Source organism: Neopelma chrysocephalum, unplaced genomic scaffold (genome assembly GCF_003984885.1).
Source record: "Neopelma chrysocephalum unplaced genomic scaffold, ASM398488v2 Primary Assembly neopelma1_24, whole genome shotgun sequence".
NCBI lineage: Eukaryota > Metazoa > Chordata > Aves > Passeriformes > Pipridae > Neopelma > Neopelma chrysocephalum.
In genome coordinates this window covers 6839913-6862641 of record NW_020897693.1, presented here as the reverse complement: position 1 = coordinate 6862641, position 22729 = coordinate 6839913, and the positions used below count along the sequence as shown (strand labels likewise).

The 22729-nt window shown below is 41.0% G+C and overlaps 1 protein-coding gene across 5 annotated transcripts in view; it reads right to left on the bottom strand.

Annotated features, from left to right (window-relative positions):
• The window catches only part of KCNC1 (potassium voltage-gated channel subfamily C member 1), a 127736-nt gene that overhangs the window by 17463 nt on the left and 87544 nt on the right, over nucleotides 1–22729 (bottom strand). The window contains exons 2-4 of one of the 5 annotated variants that reach the window (XM_027701392.1): nucleotides 21029–21962; nucleotides 4352–4540; nucleotides 211–2380 (exon numbers count right to left, since the gene is read on the bottom strand). In XM_027701392.1, the coding sequence (XP_027557193.1) occupies nucleotides 2244–2380; nucleotides 4352–4540; nucleotides 21029–21962 (1260 nt within the window). In that variant the 3' untranslated portion in view covers nucleotides 211–2243. Of the gene's footprint in view, nucleotides 1–210; nucleotides 2381–4351; nucleotides 4541–21028; nucleotides 21963–22729 lie in introns of those variants that run through there. The other 4 variants (XM_027701400.1, XM_027701383.1, XM_027701419.1 and 1 more) reach the window with 4 other exon arrangements.

The window sequence follows — 22729 nt, the reverse complement described above, 5'->3', positions numbered from 1 at the left end:
TAGTCCATAGTTGTCTTTTGTAGCATCTAAAATGAAATTTAATCCCATTGTGTTTCTCGGTTCTTACTGGTGCATGTTTTGTGTGGCAAATCAAGTGCAACTCAGACACCTGGATTTCTTTCAGTTTCGTGTCAGATGGGCTGTTGTGGCTCAGTGAAGAACAAGTGAAGGACGGGGCCCAAAGAAGTAAGAAAAACTGAATTCATTTAATCAGCTAAAAAGACAAACATTTATTATTGTTGGGGAGGGAATAGGAAGATACCTAGATAATATAGGGTTTTTTAATCTTCCCTTGTAAAATTACTAATGGTGCAAATTCTTTAGACATCGGTTGTATCAAGTGTTTGCAGGCTTCATTTATTATCTACTAATCAAAATTAGCATTGTAGAACCAAAGCAATACCAAGCTTTTCTCCTACATTTCTGTTGAGAACACTGTATTTATTCAAGATTTTAGAAGCAAGTCTCTGGAAACCCCTGATTGCTTCAGAAAAGGATTCCCCTTTACACTATACAGCAGGCACTGAAACCATGATACAAAATTTATTTTCATGCTAGAATTGTTTTGCATAACATTGTGCATGCATTTTACTCAGTACTAAATTGCATACAATGCTGTTGTCTTGTTTCTTAAACTTTGAGACCATTTATACTTGAGTATTTTCCTGATTTTGTACTATAAGTCCCAGTTTTAAAATAACACCTCTTTTGTTTAAAATTCATACTGGTTACTTAATATGAACAATTTATGAAGGGTCTTTACGGATCTATACATCAATAAAATACAACATAACCAGAGCTGGAAAATTACCCAGCTGTTACTGTCAGGTCCGAAGGAAGGTCCCATGTGTCACAAGCATGCCAACAAAAACAGACAGGAAAAAGTTTTTCTTATTTTTATACACTTCTAGTTGAATTAAAAGTTCTTGATTTCCATGTCGGTGTGATGAACTGTGAAGGCGTGGTCAATATGACCGATGACTGCCTGATTGCACTTTTTAAAACCATTACTCTGTATCTGGTATACAAAAAGAAGCGATCCATAGCAAAGAAATGTACAGTTTTATAATGTTTTACATTTTGGCTACAACAATGTATGTAAAAGTAAAGAGCTTTGAAAGAAAATATATAACTTTGCATTTTTTTTTCTTCTTAATCATACATTTGCAGTGTTTCTTGTGTGTGTGTTGGGTTTTTTTGTTTGTTTGTTTTGGTTTTTTGTTGTTTTTTTTTTTCATTTTCATTTTTGTCTTCATGCAATTCATGCTATGGAACAAAAAAATAGATTAAAAAAAAAAAAAAGATCTTCTACAGTTTTGTTACATTTTGGCCGTAGAAAAAGCCTGCATCTCTAGTACAACTCCAGAACCATGAAGAATCATCCATAAAACCTGCATGGAGCGAGTTAACTTTGTCCAAATGAGAAGGTCTTCTATGCCTGCACAGTTCCACACAGATGTTTATTAGCCATCAATGTTCATCTCCATCTTGCCTTGTCAGGTCACTCTGACTGCCTCTGTTGGCATATATTTAGCAATGACTGGACTTTCTTTGCAAAGATCTGCATGTAAAGAATACAATCAGTACTTGAGCTTCTTCCCTGTGCTTTTCACATCAAGCTCGGCATCTTAGTTTTAAAGGAAGGAGGAAAAGGTGAGATAGCTACATGCAGAGGCAGCCATATTCTTCTTCAACAGGATTTTTTTTTTCCATGCAGTCAGCCAGACTGAGACCTCTCTACAGTGTGTCTGAGTATTGCTTTCAGCTTAAAATAGGTGCCCATGCAAAGTTTCATCCTACTGTGCTTGTTTGCTCAAACTCCTGCAGGGTTCCTATGGCTCAAAAATATCCTGAGAAAAGCAAAATCTTCCATCGTTGGCATGTTTCAGCATCGACTAAATGCCTAACCCATTCCATACAGAGCCAGTAGATCCACCATTAGCCAAAATAAGCACATACTAGCAGGATGCACCAGGAAGGAAACTATCTGGTGCATCTACCCTTCATCCTATGTACTGATACCATGCAGCACGTATGGCCCACCAGTACTACGCCAATGCCTGCCTATGTCATCTGAGTGCTATTTAGGAGTGTTGTCACCTAGCATCAGTAGTAACACCGTTTCCGGCAGGTGCTACTGTGAGACATTGCATCTTCAGACTTAGTCACCAGGACTATATGCAACATGGCATAGGCTAATTGAAAATAAAGCTTTTTAGACCATTCTCTGCTACTGATCCATGCTACAAAATAGATGGGATGGGAGACCAAGAACGTCTCACTGGACTAGGAGAGCTGTAGGGCGCAGACACTGAGGATAATCCTATCGCTTTTCCACTTATGCCAGCTATGCTGTTAAGGCTCCGTGACATTTCGTAACCTTCATTTAAAAGAAAAATGCAAAGTACAGCATTGGATCAATGACAGAATGGACTAAGAATGAGGTCAACATTGTAGCCAGTTCAATAGCATCTGCATGCACAGACATGCCGAGAGTAGTATCGCTTGCAACGTGACTCAGAAGGCCGTTGAAATACGGAACAAGTTTAAAATATATATATTTAAAAAAAAATCATCATTTCTCAAGGATGGTCAGGCTATGTAATTGATCCTACAGGCAGCAACATGGTTGTACCCTAAAGAAACAGAAGAGTCAGTGGGAGGGATTTTCTATGTCTCCATCATACACTCACACATACTTCTCCCTTCCACTTCATGCATTTTTACTTCAGGCGAAATTAAGGTTTCTGGCATCTTTGGGGGCAGGAGGGGGAAAAGGCAGCACAGAATTTATTTTGTTGCTATAGAGATACTACTCCTTTGTTCTCAGCATTAAAAAAAAAAAGAAAAGGAAACAAAAAATTGCATGCATTGTTTCCCTCCCTCCCCCCCCCCCCCGCTTCTTTTTCAGACGTGCACGTAAACAGCTCAGCAAGTGTACAGAGAGTTGCACAAACTATGGATGAAATTCTGTTGGAACAACAATTAAGATGCTCTCAACGTGTTTCAAACAGGCCAACAATATGCTGACGTATATTACTCTTTAGCCAACCAGCCTCTGTTTCATTCAGTAACGAGAGGCGGTTGCAGTGCATCGTGAAAACCATACATTCCCCATCCCAAAGGATGTGCCATTTGGAGTGTTCCCCTGATCCACTGGAACCACCTGAACTCGCCCAGGCTGAATGAACACGGCCAATGCTTATCCAATACAGAATCAAGTAAAATGCTTTGCTACAAAGGTAAATTTTAGAGGATATACTTTCATATGAAAGTCTTGTGGTCCTACTATATCTGTTGATGATGAGCTTTAAACTTATAAATACATACACTATCTATAACTGGCATTTACTATAACTATTGCCCATCATAAAATGGCACATGGGAATTCTATACTCCATACTCAGTGTATGGTTACATCTTACAATCTTTGCAGTTTTAAAATATTGACTATATCATATACTATATACAGTACACCAGTGGTAAACACTGATTTGAAGAGAGAAATTTCTTTTCCAAATTTCCTATTCCTTATCAACTTTGATGCATATAGATGTAACTCTAATTTTGGTTTGTATGGTTTCCTCACATTACATTATTTAAACACAACAGCCTATTTTAAGAAGGGAAGGGTTTTTTCTTATGATTTGACTTCTGTTGCTAAATAGATTATTCTGACCATTAGCAAACTAAAATGAAGTTACTTCTGAGATTTTTGTAGCTGTCAGAAGTCTGAGAAACTAACTGATAATGATTTATTTACAAAAGGATTTTAGATGGATTATTTTCCAATTGTAAGACACCTGTGCCAACAGATGTTCATGCTTTCCTCTCTCTGTTGAACTAAGCAGTTATGAATACCCAAATATTTTGTTTTAGTACTCTGTTAAGGTAGCTGAATAATCATTTCACATTTCTTGAGGATGTTTTGCTTTTGTGTTTTATCTCTTCTGTCGGCCACCTCCAAGTCTGTGCTCCTCAGAGTTTGGTAAGATCTGTGAGCTTTCCAAGTGGCAAACCTTCATTGCTATGAAATGTTAATTGGTCTCTCCTTAGAGGACCGGTTAATTTAAGGGCATAGTAGAGCATCCTCCACTAAAGCTTACTGCACCAGCTGGGGTGGAAGACTCGACTGCCTAGCATAGCTGCATGGGGTAGTTACAGCTCCTCAGGCTTTTCTTTCTGAAAGAAATAGGTTAGAAACTCCAAATGCAGACATCAGGTGGTGGTTTCCAGCCCAAACGTGCATCTCTACAGCAAGCGCACTATCGCGTGCTACAACTACAGCTGACTTTCTCTTATTATTTTAAATGGTTGCTAACTACATGGTCACAGGACCCCAGCTACATACCCTTTCTTATTCCTCCATCAGGCGGGCAGGGATATTCCCCGGTTGATAAGAGGAAGCAGGGTCCATATCTCTCCCGAGTGCCAGAGCGTGTAAAGGGCAGGCCCTCATCAGGCGTAATAGCCTGGTCTATGTGGGGACAGTCTTCGTTTGCCAGCGCCGCCTTGGCCACCTCACCATTCAGTTTCGAATCTTCAAACATATAAGCAGAAGGCTATTGAAACACTATGCACTGTTTATTAGAGTTCCAGCTGCAAATTAAGGGTTCACAGCTAAAGACTTCTATAGCGACACTCTAAAAGGTAGCACATCTGTCCTAGACACTGCGTTCGTGTGCACTGCACCAAAATAAAATAAAGCCTGTTAAAGTGGGAGGAGAAACAAAAAGTGATCATGTTAGGGGTAACAGCAGCCACCTGTACGTCCGCACAGAGGGGCACTTTCAGAAACGGGCGTGCATTGGTTCCTAGTCCTGCGAGCAGAAGACTGCGGTTAGAAATCAGATTATGTTTTCGCATGACGTTGGATGGTGCATGAATGACTGGTTTGTCATGGAGCCTACTGTCACTCAGAACTCTGGAGAGGCAGTGGACTGTGAGTTGTGTTTTAGAATTTGAGTATATTCTGTTTGTGCTGATTTATGCCCGTGTGCAGTATTACTGAGGGGCAAATTCCTGTTCTTCCCCTCCCCAAAATTTACCGAGATGGTTCTATAGCATTTCCAGTATCAGTCATGCAGAATGGCTCTACACATTTTAGACACACAGAGTATGTTACATATGGAAATACAACAGCAGAATGTGGATTTAAGAAAAAACAATCCATTTTCTGATGTTCTCCTCTGAAACACATACAGTATTTGCAATGCCAGCACAGGACACTACATATGGAAAACACTACAGCAGGCCATGAATTTGGAAACTAGATAGAGTAAAATTTACTCTTGGCTGTAAGTAATAAAAATAGGTTCTCAGATTTTCCCACCTTGCTCCACGCATTCCCATGAGGATAGACTGAGAATCATATGTTTTCTCTGTGTGACTGATTTTACATTTATAACACAATTTAAAGTGCTGTTCAGTGGAGTATTTGTTTTAGGGTTTTAAAGTGCAAATTAGTGTATTGAGAATATACTCGAAATATGGCACAGCTGGATATGAGTATTTTGGTTGAAGGGAGGAAAAACAGTCAAAACGTGCTTTCTGAAGCTCCACAAATGCTGAGATATGTTAACTGAGTGGTGCTGGCAGCATCCTACACCTCGGTTGCACAATGCTTATTACCTAGACACTGTAAGGCAATGGGTGATTCTGCAAGTCTTTAAGGAAAGACAAACTTAACAGATAGACTTAATTTCAGTGCCACTTCTAGATTCACATACTAGCTTGTTCTGAGTGCTACATAATACTGTCATTTATTTTTCAATTATTTTGAAACCAAGTAATAAAACAAGCCCAAGGAAAAAAAAACATTACGTAGGGTTTGGAGAGATGATTCTGATCCTCTGATGGACAACATACATGAGTAAGTAGAAGGCAAAAGTGTTTTCAAGTTATATTTGTTGCTTCGCACACACACGTGCACACTCACACACACATGTATATGACACATCTATCACGCACTAGTAATTGCATTCTATGCCTTTATTTTTCTTCTATTTAAATGTCACTGGCTTGTCACAACATAAACAGCCTTTTCTGCAGATCTCACCTCTGCCTCTTTTTTTTCTCTGTGCAGAATCAGCCAGTTATTTCCCCAGAGAGGGAGGTAGTAATGTTTTGTGAGCAATGAAATAATTAGATCTCTCAATATGTTAAAAAAAGGCAAAAGCTATAGGTGCATTTTAATACTTGTGGTCACTAATTTCAATATGATTCTAAAGTTGTAAGGTTCCACTGAGTTGCAATTCCTTTCTGTTCATAATACTCACTGCTATTTAATACCACTCTGCACAAAAACTTGGCACAGCTGCCATAGTAACCATGACATTGCAGGTACTGAGCCGTTGATTTAAAAATCACTTAACTGTGTTTGGGGAGAGCTGCAGTCCTCTTGGGGATGAGCAAAGAACTGGGCTTCTTCATAAGCCTCTACTGCTACAAGCTCATGGCTCTAATACTGAAATGAGGGAGGCAGCTGTGTCAGCAGAGCTCTACACTGAAATCTCTGAGACACCCACTGCTACTCCTGAGCCCAGATTTGCAAACTAAATTGTTAGTGATGGAGGGGGAATTGGTCCATTTCAGGAGCTCAAAACCTTTCTGAGCAGAGTGGTTGTGGGTCAGGCTGCTCACTGGTAACAGCCATTGATCCTTTTGGAAGCAGCTTGCAAGGCTCTGTTGTGCTTGAGTGGCAAGAATATTGACCTTCTTTGAATTAATTTCTTAAATTGCATTATAAATCTCTAGCAACTTGAGCTGGAACTTGCTCTTGCAGCCCCCTCAGGGTCCCTTCACACTGATGAATTTTTCTCTATGCTTGTTAAAAATCCACAGCCTTGTTATTTTATTTCTATTCAAGAGGAAGAGAACAGAGTAGCTGGAGATGCGGAAAAATTACTGAACTATTCTACTAATGTCCCTTGAACATTACATCCATGGGCCATGCTTAGGGTTCACATTCTGGATAACAATGCTAATCCACAACGACAATTTGGCTAAATATTTAGGAAGTAGAGAAATTACCAACACAGAAGACTGCATCTATTGCTGGTGTATATAAGTAAGTGTTAATTAGAGTAGCTGTGTTCCAAACCACTGGCTGCAGCACCTAATTCCCTGGAGATAGGACACAACAATCACTTGGTATTTAATATGTGATTAGTCTGTTATGGGAATAAAGAAAACATCTCTGATGTCATCAATCCAATGAGAAGTCCTCATTGTTTTCATTAGCAGATCTACAAGCTGAACTTTAGGAAGAAGGTATAAAGATTGCATGGAATTATGTTATTTTAGTTTGATTTCTCAAGTTTCTATTTGCATGTTTGCTTTTTCCAAGACTGACCTTGTCTTTGAGAGAACTCCAGTTGAAGCAAACCTGCTGCAACGATTGCTCTCTGGTGGCTACCAGTCTAGTTATACTAATGACAACTACTTCTAGGTGCTTAAAAATTCTAAGGCTTGATTCTGGCCTGCCAAATTCGCACGAGTCTTGCCATCCCCCCTAGCTGAATCTGAATTAGGCTTGTACAGCATTTTTTGTTCTTTAGGTTCTGTTCCATGAAGAAAGTCAATATTATCACCTCTGTTTTACAGATGAGTAAAACTACCATACAGTGAAGTGACTTGCCTACTGCTATGTAAGAGGTTATTTACAACAAAATTTTCTGACTCTCAGCATGGCACCTTATCTCCCTAATTGTCCTATCTGTGAATACCTAGTTAACCTCACCAACTTTAAACCTTCTCCTGCAGAGATTCGGCTGAGAGGCTAAAGAAAGTATTCAGCATATTTCCCAGGTGAGTAGTTTGTTTCTCAACTACCTTGTTTGCGTGGCTTCCGCTTGTTTTTTTTTCCTGTCTCATCCATCTCCATCTCCTATCTCTATCTGTCTCCACACCCAAATACCTTGGGTGTTTCCAAGCAAAACTTAGGAGAACTGCTGGATTTGGCATCAGTATACTTTGCTGATTGTGGAGAAGCACAGTAGAGACTGCTCGGGTACCTGCTGCTGCATGGCTCATCTCTCTTGTAGTTTTTTTGCAAATTTTTTGCAATTGGTTGCAAACTGTCATAGTGGCTTTACCAGTGCTGCTAGTTTTGATTATAAGCTAGGGTCTGAAACTGAATCTCCAGCTATTTGAACTGCATCTTATGTCCAGAGTATCAATGATATACTTATTACTTCAATCTATGCTTGGAAATGTGGCACTGGTACGGAAATGGCTCTTGCACTGGGAAAGTCACCCCAGTCCTCTTCCCTTAAGCAGATGCTGCCATTCTCCAACTGCTGCTAAGAAACAAGTTCCTGGTCTACCCTTCTCACTTCAGATATCTTCAGAAATGAGGTGTGGGCCAGGGATGGTCGCAATTCACACTGCTTCCTCTTGGGGGTTGTAGGTTTGACTGAAACAGGGCTGAGAGAAACCCCACAGTTCATAGCATGGTACCTATGTATAGTTACCTATGAGTCAGTATCAGACTACGTGGGCCGTGACAGATTCTTTCACATTGTGCTAAAGAAGATGAGGTCTTCTCAGCCCTAGATCAGAAACACAGCAATTAAGAGACACAGTGCTGTTTTTTTGGTTACATTAGGTCACTGACAATCTCCTCCAGAAGAACAGAGACTATCTTCCTCCCAACTACCCTTCCTTAAAGATTGAAAGAGACAAGGACACAGCTTGAGTACCTACAACTTCCCTGAGCAGCCATTTGCAATTCCACAAAGGCTCAAGTGACTTCAGGGCTCTGCAGCCCTGTTATAAGGTAAAGGGTTGACTGGCAGGAAGGAGGCAGGAGCAACTGAGTGTAAAGAAGGGCCAGAACTGAGAAGGTAAGTTGCTTGAGAGATGAAGATGTTGCTACTGGGGAAACCTCGTCTGAGTAAAGTTACGTTCCACACCACAACTCCATGTACACCTAAAAATTAAGCTTGTCTAGATCTCAACTGTGCTCTTATAGTCCTGATCCCAAATCTAGGATTACTGTCTGTGGCTAGTGCCACTCCTGATCAATTGAGAGTCTCCTTTGGTTCTCATTCAGAACCTGAGGGTCATTTTCATTTGCTCATTTTAAACCTGTTGCTAACCCTAGCACACACAATAGCTGCCTGAAGTGTCTTATGAAGAAGGATCTCCACGAGGTCCCTAACAGCAGAGATCTGTAATCCAACTGGATCCCTGAAGAAAGAATTGGTATGTTGTCCACTGAGTTAATTACTCTTCTGTTTTTCAGTCCTCTCACGCTTTTCTGGTGATGTAAAAGGGCTGGTACTGTGGCAAACATTAGCTGTGTCATATTATGCTGGCAGTGGGAAATTCTTTTTGATATGATGGCTTTCCCTGGCTCTAGGGCTAGTGACAGAAAGGTACAGGAGCAGAGGTGTGCTCTAGCTTTTCTTGGCTACAAGCCTATTAGCTGGAAGTGGGAAGTTGAGCAGCACTGAGGCTGCTGAAGAACAGATTTTTCATATGCCTTTATCCTAAAAAAAAAAAAAAGCAAGGATTTTACATTCCTTTTTGCATCCCAGTTTTGCAGCATCACTTTTGCCTAATATTTCTTGTGCTAAGCAAATGATTATGATGAAGTTAAGAGTATGAATCCAAGTATTCAAAGATATTTACTTTGATTTGTGGAGAAGTTAAGAGCTGCTTGTCATCTGAAAATATCCATTGACTTTATATCCCTAGATTTCACCTTCCTAGTCAGCCAACTAGGGAAGTTACCTCCCTGGACCTGTTGTTTGTGAACAGAGAAAAACTTGTGGGTGATGTGATGGTTGGAGGCCATCTTGGGCATAGCAATCACAAAATGATAGAGTTTTTGATTCTTGGAGAGTAAGAAGGAGGGTCAGCAGAACTTGGTGCTGACTTGGTGCTACCTTGGACTTACAGGGTCAGACTTTGGCCTATTTAGGAGACTGGTTGACAGAGTCCCTTGGCAGGCAATCCTGAAGGGCAAAGAAGTCAATAAGGAAATCCTAAAGGTGCAGGAGCAGGCTGTCCCCAAGTGCCAAGAGAGGAGCTGATGAAAGAAGACCAGCCTGGCTGAACAGAGAGCTTTGGCTGGAACTCAGGAAAGAAATGTGAGTTTATCACCTTTGGAAGAAGGGGCAGGCAACTCAGGAGGACTACAGGGATTGTCATGAGGTTGTGTAGGGAGAAAAATAGAAGGGCAAAAGCCCAACTAGAACTTAATCTGGCCAGTACCATAAAAGACAATAAATAATGTTTCCTATAAATACATTAGCAACAAAAGAAGGGCTAAGGAGACTCTCCATCCTTTATTGGGTGGGGGGAGAAACATAGTGACAAAGGATGAGCTACATAATGCCACCTTTGCCTCAGTCTTTAATAGTAAGACCAGCTGTTCTCCGAGTACCAGCCTGTGAGCTGGAAGACAGGGAGTAGAATGAAGCCCTCATATTGCAAATGGAAATGGTAGGTGACCTGCTACACTACTTAGACACACATAAGTGTGTGGGACTTGGTAGGATCCAACCAAGGGTACTGAGGGAGCCCATGGAAGTGCTCATTGGCCCACTTTCCATCATTTGTCATCAGTCCTGGCTCACTAGAAGTTGGAAAATGTGATTCCTAGCTACAAGAATGGCCAGAAGAAAGATCTGGGGAATTACAGGCCTGTCAGCCTGACCTCAGTGCCCGGGAAGGTCATGGAGCAGATCATCCCTGAGTGCCATTATGTTGTGGCACGTGCAGGACAACCAGGGGATCAGGCCGAGCCAGTATGGGTTTAGGAACTCAAGAGATGGGTTTGACCAACCTCATCTCCTTCTATGACAAGGTGACTCACTTAGTGGACGAGGCAGAGGTTTTCCACAGTGTTCTCCTGGAGAAACTGGCTGCTCATGACTTGGACAGGAGGCAGCAGTCTTTGCTGGGTAAAAATCCGGCTGAATGGCTGGGCCCAGAAAGTGGTGGTTAATGGAGTTATATCCAGTTGGTGGCTGGTCACTGGTGGTGTTTGCCAGGGCTCAGTGTTGGGGCCAGTCCTGTTCAATATCTTTAGCAATGATCTGGATGAGGGATCAAGGGCATCCTCAGTTTGCAGGCAACATCAAGGTGAAGTGCTGATGTGCTGGAGGGCAGGAAGGCTCTGCAGAGGGATCTGGATTGATGGGCCAAGGCCAATCGGATGAGGTTCAACAAGGCCTGCTGGGTCCTGCCCTTGGGTCACAACAACCCCAGGCAGCACCACAGGCTGCAGGAAGAGTGACTGGAAAGCTGCCTGGTGGAAAAGGACCTGGTGATGCTGGTTGACAGCTGGCTGAACATGAGCCACCAGTGTGCCCAGGTGGCCAAGAAGACCAGTGGCATCTTGGCCTGTATCAGGAATAGTGTGGCCAGCAGGACTACTTGTGGCACTGGTGAGGCCACACCTTGAGTCCTGTGCCCGGTTCTGGGCCCCTCATGACAACAAAGACATTGAGGTGCTGAGGTGTGTCCAGAGAAGGGCAACGAAGCTGGGGAAGGGTCTGGAGCACAAGTCTGGTGAGGAGCAGCTGAGGGAGCTGAGTGTTTAGCCTGAAGCAAAGGAGGCTCAGAGGAGACCTTGTTGATATCTAAAAACACCTGAAGGAGGTTGTAGACGGGTAACAAGTAACAAGCAATAGGACACAAGGAAAAGGCCTCAACTGTGTGCCAGGGGAGGTTTAGATTAGATATTGGGAAATATTTCTTCACCAAAAGGGTTGTCCAGTATTGAAACAGGCTGTCCAGGGAAGTAGTTGAATCTCCATCCCTGGGGATATTTAAAAGCCATGTAGATGTGGCACTTAGGGCCATGGTTTAGTGGTGGACTTGGCAGTGTTGGGTTGATGGTTGGTTTTGATGATATCGAAGGTCTTTTCCAACCTACATGATTCTGTGATTCAATGGTTTCTCTGAGATGTTGCTTGGAAAGGAAATATTTACAGTTGAATTCCCGACTCTCTTGAGTCTCTTTAATTCAAATTTCACTCCTGTTAGCAAGTTGTTTCTGTTTTAGTTGCCTAGATAGTGTTTACTGTCCATTAATATTCATTGGCCAATCATCAATTGCATCACTCTAAATCACTCAATTTTTTTTTTATGATAGACTTCATCTAAACTCTGCTGTGCTTCTTCACTGATTAAGAGAGGGTCAGAGCATAATAACAAATCAGGTAGTAAAGGAACTTCACACTGAGAAAAATATGCGTTTCTTGAGTTGGTACTTGGCTATAGTGATTTCTGAGTTAATATTGAATTTTCTGAGAATTAAGAATAAGAAATAAAGTTCATGCTGTCTCTCTAGAAAATGTTCAGAAATGCCAATCAGCTATTTTTAATTGTTATTTTAACATAGTTTTTTGGGGTAAATGGGAGAGATTGTAAACAAAATACTTTGCTCAGGACATCATTCAGCAAAGTAAAAATTATGCTTCTGTGCCAAACCATCTTTGGCTACAGAAATCAATTTTTATAGGCTCCAGAGCCTCATGCAGGATTAAGAAATGTGGATCCCATGGGTAGGGGCTTATTTTCCTTGTTGTTAAATCAGGTCCTTAGAGTGAAAGGGATATAACTATATTAAATTAGAAAAAGAATTATGGAGAAGATATATTAAACCACAGACAAAGGATGATGAAATGATGAAATTATGACTTGGAGTGTATGGAAAGAAGTATAGCATAGAGAAGAACAGCATAGAAAACATGGGTTTAAGCCTTTGAAAATGAGCAATTATGTGTTGGCATGGGCACCACTGGTTTTCAAAATGGCAGTGACAAAAATCCTGAATTGGCAGGTTTGGGAGCTTTTTCTGCTGGAGAGTAATGAAAATTAATTTTTCTCATGCAGACTATCTGAAAAAAAAAAGAAAGTAGTTTAACTAAGTAGCTCTATTTTCATACCAAGTACTTACTCTTTGCATTAATACCTCGCATCAGGTTTTGTGTCACAAGCTCAGTGAAGTTACCTATAGTCTGTGACATTCCTTGTTCTTTTGCATTAAAGAACTGTATTGTAATCTCCTCGGCTGCCCAACATGGAGCTCAGGTTGATGAGAATTGGAGAAAAACTTCACAGAATAAAATGTGACACTCTGTAACATACACAAGTCGCAAGCAACGTACAATAATAACAAGTAAATGTTAACAAACAGAGCGAAAGAGAGAAAGAGAAAAAAGAGAGAAAATGTGAAGAACATGTAAAAGAATTAAGATTCCTACATAACAACTCAGTTTTAGTTACCCCAATATTCTAAGGCCGTTAAAATAAATATCTTTATCTAGGTATTTTTATTAGTTTCCTGACTTTTATATTAATGCATATTTTGAAATTTGCTATGAAGCTCCTCTGAGTAGATATCACACTGATGGACTTTACACTGGCACGAGAGCAGAATTTAGTATGCTACATGAAGAACACAGAATCCTTCCAACCCAACCTACCTCTTCAACATTTACTCACCACCGTGTTGACCTGGGTCCCTCCAGGAAGCCGTGTCCCCCAGGAAAGGCACTCCAGTGACGGTGGTGACCGTCTCTCCCAGTACTAACTTGGCCAACATAGTAACATCACTCCCAGAGAATATCACCCTTGAGAGGTACTACTTCTTGAAGTGAGGTGACAATATGTTGGCTGCCTACCTATTGGTACTGCTAGAGAATTACAGGAGCTCTAGTAAAGTAGATCCAGTGCATCTTGCTATTACAGGCATTATTGGATATGTGCTTAATGCAGTGCTGAGAACTGTTACTCCTGGAAATGCTGCATTGCAAACAGCTCTGGAAGATCCTTCCTAGTTTTATCCTGACCCTTCTGGGGTTTCACTTATACCTATCCTGAACTTCTGGGAGTCTCACTAACACCATATTCTGTAGAGTGCAGAGGGTTATTGACAGATCAGGTAGAGGTTGCAGGAAAATGCAGTCAGGTGCGTCACGTTACAATCTTATATTACTGCTCTGTCTGAGGAATACAGTATGATGATCTGTACAGTATGGAAGGTGTCTGAGACATGGAATATGGATGATAACAAAGAACAATGACAGCAGGAATGGTACATTGCTTGTTATTTCACTTTGTGCCTATAAACAGACAAGCAAGTAGCCAAATGGCTTGAAGAAAATTTCCAGCAAGTACAATCTAAGAGGGATATAAGCAAGTGGACTGGGCACAGAATTGGCACCTCACACCCTACACCCTTTTGCCCCTGACCTTTTGTAGTAACAGGTAAGTCATCTAGTCTGTTTAATTTTACTGCAGCAGAGATGTACTTGTTGCACAGAGGTGCCTTTTCTTGTATCTGTCCTGCAAACACCAGTCATACTTGTCCAGCAGAAGGAAGAGGTGCCAAGAGTACATATTTTGTGTTCCAGGAATGCATTCTGCACCGGATGGCATGGGAGCTGCAGTGGCAGGCTTGTGCTTGAGAAAGGGGATTTACCATATTTACATCTGCTTTGTGCTGGAGGATTGGCATAGGTTGGCCTTATTTGGCTGCACTGCTTGTATCTGTGCTTTCCCATGACTAAAAGTGCCTCGTGCTCATTAAGTTATTAAGGCATGAAAAGTCTTAAATTTTATTATTTATTTCTGCAATTGTTTTTCAGCATAGTGCAGTCCTGTCCCCACACACACTCAGCCCTGGCTCTGGCCCACAGGGTCTGTGTGGGAATATTTTCTAATTTTTTTTTTTTTTTCACATCTCACCTAGTGCCAGAGAAAAGCAGGAAACACAAAGCGCTGTCCTTGAATTCATAAATCCTCCTTTTTGCTTTCAAATTACTTAGTATAAAGGATGTTATCTTTTACTCAAATACTAAAGTAAACAAGCACCATAGTACAAGTGACACCCACCAGTTGTATCCCTACAGGAAATGACAGATGAATAATTGCACAACAAAGTATTACATTATGTTACTTATAAGTTCTGCTTTGCACGTGACCCACAGCGATGAGATTGCAGAAATACCACATGGTGCAGGGTGTAAAGGGTAGATCCAAAGTGCTTCCACGTAACCGTAGGCATTTAACTGAGGATGTTAAGTTAGAACTTCAGTCACCCACGATCTTTTGTGGAGAAAGACACCCCACAGGACAATTCAGATAATAAATGAGCGAATTAGTGAATCGGGCAGCTCTAAGGCTGCCTGATTCTTCTTCCAATTTAGGGGGGGACCTCAGGCAAATGCAACTTAAGTTAGATAAGAGGAACTGAGTGTTATTTCTTTTATTTTGAGCTGTGAACACTTTCTCCATTAGATCCATTGTCAGTGATATCAAGATGTAATCATTACCTTGTTTGCTATTTTGAAGCAAGGAGTTTTGGGTTTTTAAAGGCTAGGAAGGCTAAGTATAGTGAGCAAAGAAAAAACACCTCCCTATTACCATTTCCACTGCCCTTTTGTATTTTTTATGTCCAACACATTTAAACATCAGAGTTTTTGGAGCTGAAACAGACCTAAACTCTTAGCAGTTACTTTGCTGCCTACTATTCATCTTACAAGAGGGTCAAAGGTTTTATGACACTAAAATTAGATGAAATTTTTTTTATAATGTTCAAAGACATTTGATCAGAGGATTTGCTTCCCCATGGTTTGAAGGACCACCACAGTGACTACATACCTGTGGCTTTAACAATTCTTTGCTATCCATAAAAGCCACTGAGGTTCACAAACCACAGTGAAATGTTAGGCAGCATAATGGGCCTCCGACAAGAACTGCCAAGAGTTCTCAGCTCCCACTGAGCATTGGCACTAGAATTACAGAGCTCAGCACACTTCTGACGTTAGAACTGGTGTGTTACACAAGGAATATGGGTTATTTAGGTTATGGTGATAGAAGGGATGAAAAATGAAGCCCTGAGAAAAGAGCAGCTCCTTCAGAAAGCATAAATGATAAAGCTGGAATGGGTAATTCCACACTATTTATTTAAAAGGAGATCAGCTCTCTCTCAGGAAATTGCATTGAAATAATAGGTTCCTAACATCACAGCTTGTTCCAGTTCATCTGACCATGGAGTACACTGGAGTCACTGCAACTATGTAGTTTCCCTCTGTCAGTGACTTGGATTTACTTTTAGTATTCAAGCATAGGGATCGTCTAGGAGTGGGTTATTGAAAATTGGGTTTGGGGCAGATAAGTAAAACAACCACACATTTTTTTTCTGAAGCTAGTCTCTATTAATAATGACAGGCATTTTCCCTCTCCTCTTGGTTGCCTGAATTCTAGTTATTTTTCCCCATATTTTACAGCTATGCAATGAATAGTGCACTGTGAAAGAGGCTACACAATATTTTCATATGACAATAGAATATCCTTGGAGTATAGCTCAAGTGAAGCTGCATGCAGAGGGGATCAAAGAGGTCAGAAATTGTTATTTTGGCCATATTAAAGTCAATATAAACACCGTGTGTGCTGGTGTTATATATATATAAAGAATAAAAGGCTGGAGTAGATCTCTGAACAAACCCCAGATAATCAATCACTTGGGCTTATGTATTATGGATGTATTCTTAGGACCATTGCTCTGTGGCACCAGACAGTACTGTAGGCATCAAATGAAGTTATAAATTCCATTCATATTCTAAATTTCTTTTACAGTGTTGGAAAATTACATTCACTGCTTCATCCAACGACAACTTTAAAATGTAACCTGCAGTCAACCTATCCTGCAGGTAAGCACACAGCTCACAGTAGAGAGTGACTGAGGAGCTGAGCAACACTTTTAAAAGGAAATTGAGAGCTTTCCATATTTGTTTTGCATGTTTTGAGGTTTTCTTACAAACTTGCACCTTAAAATATTTCACTATGTACTGAATTAAATTACTTATATCTGTAGGACAGTGTGGGGTTTGGGACAGAAATCAGCCAAATTTAAGTGGTTGAAACTGTCTTTTTCTGTCTTGCTTCTGTTTGAAGGAAGTTTTGTTTCGCTTGGGGTTTTATGGGGGTTAATTTTTTTGTTTGTTTATTTGTTTGTTGTTGGGTTTTTTTACTTCTATTATGATACTGACTGTTTAAAATACTCAGAAGCCTTTTGATAAAAGACACTGCAGCACAGCAGACTATGGTTGACTGATGCTTATTTAGTTATATTCAGCTAGCAGCCTTGCCACAGACCTTTCAAGTAGTATTGGTCAGTTAAGTTAAGCCCTGTGTCAAATGAAAATACTGGAGATTACTTCCATTTTCTCTTTGCTGTTGACTTAGGCTGTTGGGTATTTAATTGTAGTATAGTGGTTGACAGGTATCAAATGCTGCCAAAATGAAGCCCTGATCTCGAACAGGGCCTGTAAACAACACTTCAATAACACAAAGTTAACAGTTTGACATGGAGATGGTAGAACTTGGTGTGTATATGTTAAGTGAGGGAACACATGGTCCTCTATAGTCTGAGATATCCCCAGGTCAAGGAGTTTTAGCCAGATTGGTCAGGTGAAATCTGCTGCTTTGTATCAGACCCAGTTCGTCCAGGCACTATATAAGCAGTATCTTAAGGATTTATGGGCATAGAAACTGCCTTGAAGACAATGTTTTGTATATTTCTTAGTGCTGCTTGTGAAGGCCTGCCTGCAGCAGTAGCTCTGCCATTCTCTACTCTGAAGTGCCTTTCCTCCAGTCTACTGCTTTCCCAGCCACCCATTGGTGGGATCAGATGGGATGGAAAGCAGGAAGGGTTACTGCAGGAAGAAATGATGGTAGAATGATACTCTGCCATCCTTTGTATCGAATTAAAATCAAGTGCTGTTAATTAAAGATACCCTCCTGCCAGGTGTAGATTAGCTCAGGACTGAGCTGCTGAGAGTGTTGGGGACAATAAAAAAAATTAATTCAAACCTACCAGAATTTAAATTCAAAGCATCTTTGCTTTGCCTGCAAATGACCATAGCATCATTGGCAGCAGCTGTGCAGCCTGTGGGCACAGTTCTGCTGTTTTTATGTCTGTGCCAGGAAAGTGCTCCTTAGCCTGGGAGGAGGCACCGGGCTGTGGCTGTGCAGAGCTCATGTAGAGCCCCCTTGGCCCTGCGTGCACAGATCAAGAACAGATGTGAACTGCTGACTTGGTGCATGAGAGGGCTACAGAGAGATAGTCATATGGGGAACTACTTCATACTCATCCCTGTTTTGTGAAGTGTTTAATCACTCTGCCACAAATAATATATGGAATTAATAACTTCATGTGATGTCCTTTACACCTGAACAGCTAAGCAGCTTTTTTTTTTTTTAAATAATGTATTAGATACAAATCACATGATCTTATGTGACCTAGACACTGGCATACTGAAGCTTTACAGTTAAAAATTACAAGAAATCTCTTGGACAACTCAGGCATTATTTTAGAAATGTTAGGCACCCATTCTGTGTTGTTAGTGCAATCTTAACTTGTTATTTACAGTTAGGTGCTGTTAACAAATCCAAATATTTTACAGTATGGGAAACACTGCCTGCAAGTCTCTGTTTTCATATAATGTGCAGGTGATGGTTTCAGGAACAAGTCAGTACCTATGAATGCTTCATATTACAGAAGTGAAACTCAACATCCAAGGCAATGCAGATCTTGTTTTAACAGTTTGGTTCTGATCTTACTTATAATTTTTCATTTTTCTCCTGCACACATATAGACCTTTTCCTATCAGGAAGCTAAAAGATGCAGACAATATTTTTTGCTGCTAGTGATGCATAAGAATTTTCAGAAACAGATCTCCAGCTACAGTGTTACCATTTTGTTAGCTGAAGTGTAAGTGTGCTTCGTTACTTCTTAAAATATATATGCTTGTATATGTATATAAAAATAATCTCTCTTAATTATTGCAGAAATAGATAAGATGCTGTTACTATCCATACTTCATAGATATTGTGGTAACAGCTGATTTTAGAGCCCTGGTGGTGGCAAAACAGTTCCACATTGAACCAAAATTACACGTATTCTCAGGATACCAGTGTGGAATTGCACTGAACTCGTAGAGTTCTTAGTCCTCTAGTTCCCAGAGAGGACCAGGGTAGGTAATGGAAGGAACTTTAAGGGATTTCTGAGCAGTCACTCTGTAGCTAACTGCTAAAGTACTCCAGAGTCTGGCATCTCTTGCAAATTATGATTGGGTAATTGGCATATTGCTCACAATAGGAGACACGCAACAGTGTTGTGCCTTCTTTCCCTCTTCATGTGTGATGCCACAAAGACATCTACGTATGAGGAAGTTTACTGCTTGGACATGAGTTGTGATAAGCATTTGCAACCTGAGGGGAATGAATGATAAAACCATCACTTAGGCGCCAAAGATACGATTGGAACAGTCTATCAGTCACGTGAATTGTGATTGGCCTGTTGCAATGGAATAGCCTTTAACAAAAACAAAATGAAAGCTATTAACCTTCTGAATGGATTTTACATAGTTGCACAAAAGAGAAAAGAAATAACAAAAGAAAAGAGAAGAGAAAAGAAGAGAAAGATTCCCACCAGCTCTTCCCCTCCAAAATTAGCATTGGCATTGGTGAAGTCACACACAAAGGAAAGTCTCACTTTCTTTGTGCTTCTCACAATGACATCAACATGCATGGCTATGAGATGACGAGAGAATACCTCACTCACAATGAGTAACAAATTAGAATTTTCTTCAAAGCAAAAAAATGATAACACAAGACCATCATAGGTATATGCTAACTCTTTCAAAACATCTCTTTTGAACTATATGTCAGTTAAGATCATTTGGCTGGCGATCTGTCCTATCTAATACAACACAGGGGATATTCTGAATAGGCTGAAGGATGTTTACTTGGCTGGAACATCTGCCAAAAATGAAGTCGGCTTTTTTTTCAACATGGTTTTCTACTTTCAAATTACGCCATAGAATAAATAGTGATATTCCATGGGTAGAGGTAGATTATGGGGTTTAAATAATCAAATTGGAGCCCCGTAATTTTGTGTGCTATAGGAGGAGTCTCATAAAACTGAGATATTCCCATAATTAACCACTAGCCATGGGATATTATAATATATTCCATGGTGACTAGTATTTTTTCCATTTCCCTCCCCCCCCCAGTAGAATTAGTATGGTTAATTTTACTCTGATTTCACCTATTGCTAACATGAATCAGTATAATTAAAAATAAGAATACCATATCATGAGGCGATCACTGTTTAGGCCAAACCAGCCAGTAATGACCAGTCAGACCTTTTCCAGTTGGCCTTTGCTGCTAGAAGGTTGAAAGAGCTGTAACTCACCAACCCACACTTGCAAAAGGAGCATGTTTTAGAAAATGTGGTTCAAAATTCTTCATAGTTCTAAATGCTAAATTCTAGTGGAATATTATAGAATAGCTTGATTTGCATGCCATGGAATAAACATCCTTACGTCTAGTCTTGTCTCAGAGTGAGTCATTTTGCATTAGTGTCAAGAATTTGAGCTGTTGTTCTACTTTGCAGTTAATCATCAGAAAGAGACGGGATTGTCTCATGAATATGCATGATGGTATAGTTGTCCCTTCAACTTACTAGGCACCTAGTTTCTGTAATGAGATGTACAATATCTGCCATTTAAAACAGCTGAAAGATCCCAAATGGGAACAAATGAGAAAGCATCTGGCTGTTTCGAATTCCAGCCCTGTTTTGTCAGGAAACTCTGTAATTGCTGAGTACTTGGCTCCTACTCTGCTCTATGAAGCATTCAGCTCTCAGGAGCCTCTGAAATGCATTACACAGTCCAGCAACACAGCTGTAGAACTCTCAAAATTCTTCCACTAGATGTAACAGCTTTTCAAAATATCTTGAGACTTGTATGCCCTTAACCAGGACCAAAGTTTGGGCTCCTAGAGCGTGCTCTCATCTTTAGTTTTGCTGATCAGCCTCCACTGTACCATTTGTCCCTGCAACCTAGACTTCACACATATTATTCACTGTGTGATGGTGGGACTAGAATGGATAAATGTGCTACCCATTGCTCTAAGAAAGCAGTCTGGCTGAATCTTAAATCACTACGCAGGATGGAGGTTAACGGTCAGATGGACATTCCTCTAAGAGGTTTCCTACCTGCTCTGTTAATTTCTAAAATTTCTTCTTGGGCCAGTGGGCAAGTGTCGCTCTGAGTACTGTGGTGTGGAGAGTTTACGACAGATTTACAATAATTGGGGGATCCCAGCTGGGGTGGCCTCGGGATATGCTTCTTTTTTTTCTTTGGTAGCTTCTGCTTAGCCATAGCTAAGGAGTAATACATTCCGAAATTGTTCACAATGACAGGGACAGGCATGGCAATGGTCAGCACACCAGCGAGAGCACAGAGGGCCCCCACCAGCATGCCTGACCAAGTCTGAGGATACATGTCTCCGTAGCCCAGGGTCGTCATGGTGACAACAGCCCACCAAAAGCCGATGGGGATATTTTTAAAGTGTGTGTGTTCACTGGCACTAGGGTCATTTGGTTTAGCACCTATTCTCTCGGCATAATAGATCATCGTGGCAAAGATTAAGACGCCCAATGCCAAAAATATGATGAGCAGCAAGAATTCATTTGTGCTGGCACGGAGGGTGTGTCCCAAGACCCGCAACCCAACGAAGTGGCGGGTCAGCTTGAAAATTCGCAGGATTCGCACGAAACGGACTACGCGGAGGAAGCCCAGGACATCCTTAGCAGCTTTGGAAGACAGGCCACTGAGTCCAACCTCTAGATAGAAAGGCAGTATGGCCACAAAGTCAATGATGTTCAAAGAGTTTTTGATAAATTCCACCTTGTTTGGGCAGAAAGTGACTCTCATCAAGAACTCAAATGTAAACCAGACCACACAGACACCTTCGATGTAGGTGAGAAAGGCTTCAGTCTCTGCTTCCCTGTAGTGCCGCACCTGGGTGTCATTCCCGATGAATTCAGTTTCTGTCTTGTTCACGATGGGGTTAAATCTCTCGTGGGTCTCGAGGCAGAAGGTGGTGATGGAGACCAGAATGAAGAACAAGGAGGCAAATGCCACATACTGTGGAAAGAAAGATATGAGAGAAATGTTAAACAGTAGGTTTAGTACAAGGGCTTTGATTCTGAAACATCAGGGATAGACAAGGGCTGTATTAAAACTAAAGATAAGGCCAAGCCTGTGGGCTTAAGATGCCAAGTCTTACCTAGAAAGAGAGCCTAACATTCAAACTGGGAGGGAGAGAGGTATATAAGTACATGCTAAAATCCATTCCTATACAGATAGCACCTTACTGTGAGTGTAACTTGAAGCAAGCGTTTCAATCTCAGAGCTTTGTTTGGGATTTAAGGTTAAGGACATATTGAAATTCTACTTTCCTGAACTTGGTCTTCTCTTACTTCCTTGTCTTAAAGACAGAGCACAGCTTCTGGGACAAGTGCTATGCAAGACCTTTTGCAGCCTTGTGTCAGTGGCTGCCTCCTTTTCCCAGCTGAGTGTCAGTCGTGGTATTTCAGATCTCAGCAAAGGGCTAGTAAATACTAGGGCCAGTCTCAAGTGGTCTCTACAGCAAGGAGCAGAGTCCTGTTTGGCATCATTAGACTTTCTTGCCAAATCCTAGGGGCAGGTTGAGAACAGTCACATACCAAACTGAGCTCTCCTAAAGTAAACACCTCTTTTCTCAGTTCCCTTCTCCAGATCTTTTGGGAGTGGGGGACAGGGAGGGTAAGAAACAGGTTTCAGGTAAGCCTGTCAGCTGATCCCAAAGGAGATGGATCTATTGGCTTTTATCAGACATGGTTTTCTTGAAGAGGTTCTCATAACAAGATGAG